The 2,192-nt window shown below is 35.8% G+C and overlaps 1 protein-coding gene across 1 annotated transcript; it reads left to right on the plus strand.

Annotated features, from left to right (window-relative positions):
* Positions 1-1,224, plus strand: LOC136970796 (uncharacterized). The gene has a single exon (XM_067265249.1). The coding sequence runs from the start codon at positions 1-3 to the stop codon at positions 1,222-1,224; it is 1,224 nt and encodes a 407-aa protein (XP_067121350.1).
* The last annotated feature ends 968 nt before the right edge of the window (positions 1,225-2,192 follow it).

The raw sequence follows: 2,192 nt of genomic DNA on the forward strand, positions 1-2,192 counted from the left end.
ATGTCTATCATATATGATGCTATTTATGTACCTATCATAACATACGGGTGCGGTACATGGGGCTGGGCAACTTATAAGGTGCACATTAAAAGAAAACTAATTTCCTCACAAAGGCGTGCATTACTACTAATTACCAAGGCCTTTCGAACGACGAGCAACCTCAGCCTGCAGGTGATCGCCAGGAAACCTCCAACTGATTTAATTATCACAGAACGACAAAAACTAAATCAACTCAAGTGGGGTGCTACAATACAAACAAGATTTCAACTAATAACACATAATGAGGTTGAATGGACATCTCCTTTCCAGAATAAACTGCACTATAATATTCCAATAAAATGCAATCCTGATGTTGCAAGAAAGACTCCTGTCGAGATTTATACTGATGGCTCAAAAATCAATGATCTTATTGGCTGCAGTTTTGTCGCGTATGAAAATTTAAATGAAGTATTTCATCAGTGTATACACCTAGGAAATCAGTGCTCCGTATTTCAAGCTGAGCTATATGCAATCAAGAAAGCAATCAACTGGGCAAATCGCTCTTATACTAATATTAACATACACATTTATACGGATTCGTTATCTGCCTACTACACAATACACAGCAATAACCTTCACCCACTTGCTGAGGATATTAGAAATGCGATATATGCATCCACCTGTACTTACACTATTACTTGGATAAGGTCCCATCAAAATGTTCTCGGTAACGAGACTGCCGACTCTCTGGCCAAACAAGCTGCTGAAGACAGCACTCTTCCTACTGAATATAATAATCTCTCGCAGCTGACTCTAAAACAACTTCTAAAAAAAGACACAATATATGCATGGCAAGATATTTGGAATAATAATAGTCATCACATTACCTATGAGTACATACCAGATCTGCATCATTTTCTTAAACTAGATTGGTTTTCCCCAAATTATTACACAACTCAGATGCTTACTGGTCATGGCAAGTTTGCCTGCTATCTTGCAAAATTTACCAATAAAACATCCGATGAATGCCTTACGTGCTCTGTTGAGGATGGTCCAAAACATTACCTCTACGACTGTATAATCTTTGAACAAGAAAGGCTGGAAATAAAACTTTTAATAGAAGAATCTGAAATTAATTGGCCATGTCGACTCTCTGACATCTGGAACAGTAAGATAATATATGATGCGTTTCAGAAACTAACCAAACGTGTCAATTACATCATGCAAAGAACAATGCACAACTAGTATGTTACTTTATGTTAATTCCTACTTAACGACTATGCTACTTTATTTTAATTGAGCAAGTTTCCTGTACATAACTTTACTTTTGAGACTGTCTCTAATTATCATTCTCTCTATTCATAAAACAAGAAACAAGTTTTTATGTTTTTATCTTATGTATTTCCCTTGGGCTGGCTTATGACATGATCTCACTGTATTGGTGGATACAATCGCGTTTACAGAATATTTATAGAATATTTTCGCAACACTACTATATTTCGTAGTCAACTAAAAGATAAAAATCTCCTATTACTGGAGCATACGCGTTCCTGCCTAAAGGGCCCTCTTGCTGATTGGTACAAATATGTTCAACCAAACTTTCCACAAAAATGCTTACTTTGACATAACTTGTGATCTGTCCACCTATGTTCAATTACGTCTACTTGGACATCTTTGGCAACATTAAATTTGTTGTAGGTTAACTACATCACAACGAACTATTAGCATTAGTGGATCTGTTTGAACTCCGTTTTGGCCACATGGGCAGCTTTACTGCCCCACATTGATTAAATGGAGCAATTACTTTAACTGCATACTCACAATTAAATTCCTGTGGTCTAGTGTACTGGTAACCACTGCATTACGTCTGTTCTGTAGCGTGCAACACAAAGTTAGTTAGTTAGTTCTAGTTTTTTGGCACAAGAGCCATACAAACTATACTGCGCCATGACAAATGGTAAAATTAAACAAAGCTAAATATCTATATCACAAAACGTCAATACAACACAAAAACACAAACAAGTGCAAACAAACAGTACAACACAAATATAAATATATACTAAATAAATAAATAAATCAGTTAAATCTCTTTATTAATATTTATAACTTTCAAAAAGTTCAGTATCTTATCAAGATTTGGCCTCTGGCCCAAAATCTCTCTCAAAGTTGCATTTCCAAAATGCTGTCTGCGACTCTAATCAAAAGCAACACAG

The sequence above is a fragment of the Centruroides vittatus genome, unplaced genomic scaffold, assembly GCF_030686945.1.
Source record: "Centruroides vittatus isolate TY-2023 unplaced genomic scaffold, ASM3068694v2 contig_2181, whole genome shotgun sequence".
NCBI classification, from domain to species: Eukaryota; Metazoa; Arthropoda; class Arachnida; order Scorpiones; family Buthidae; genus Centruroides; species Centruroides vittatus.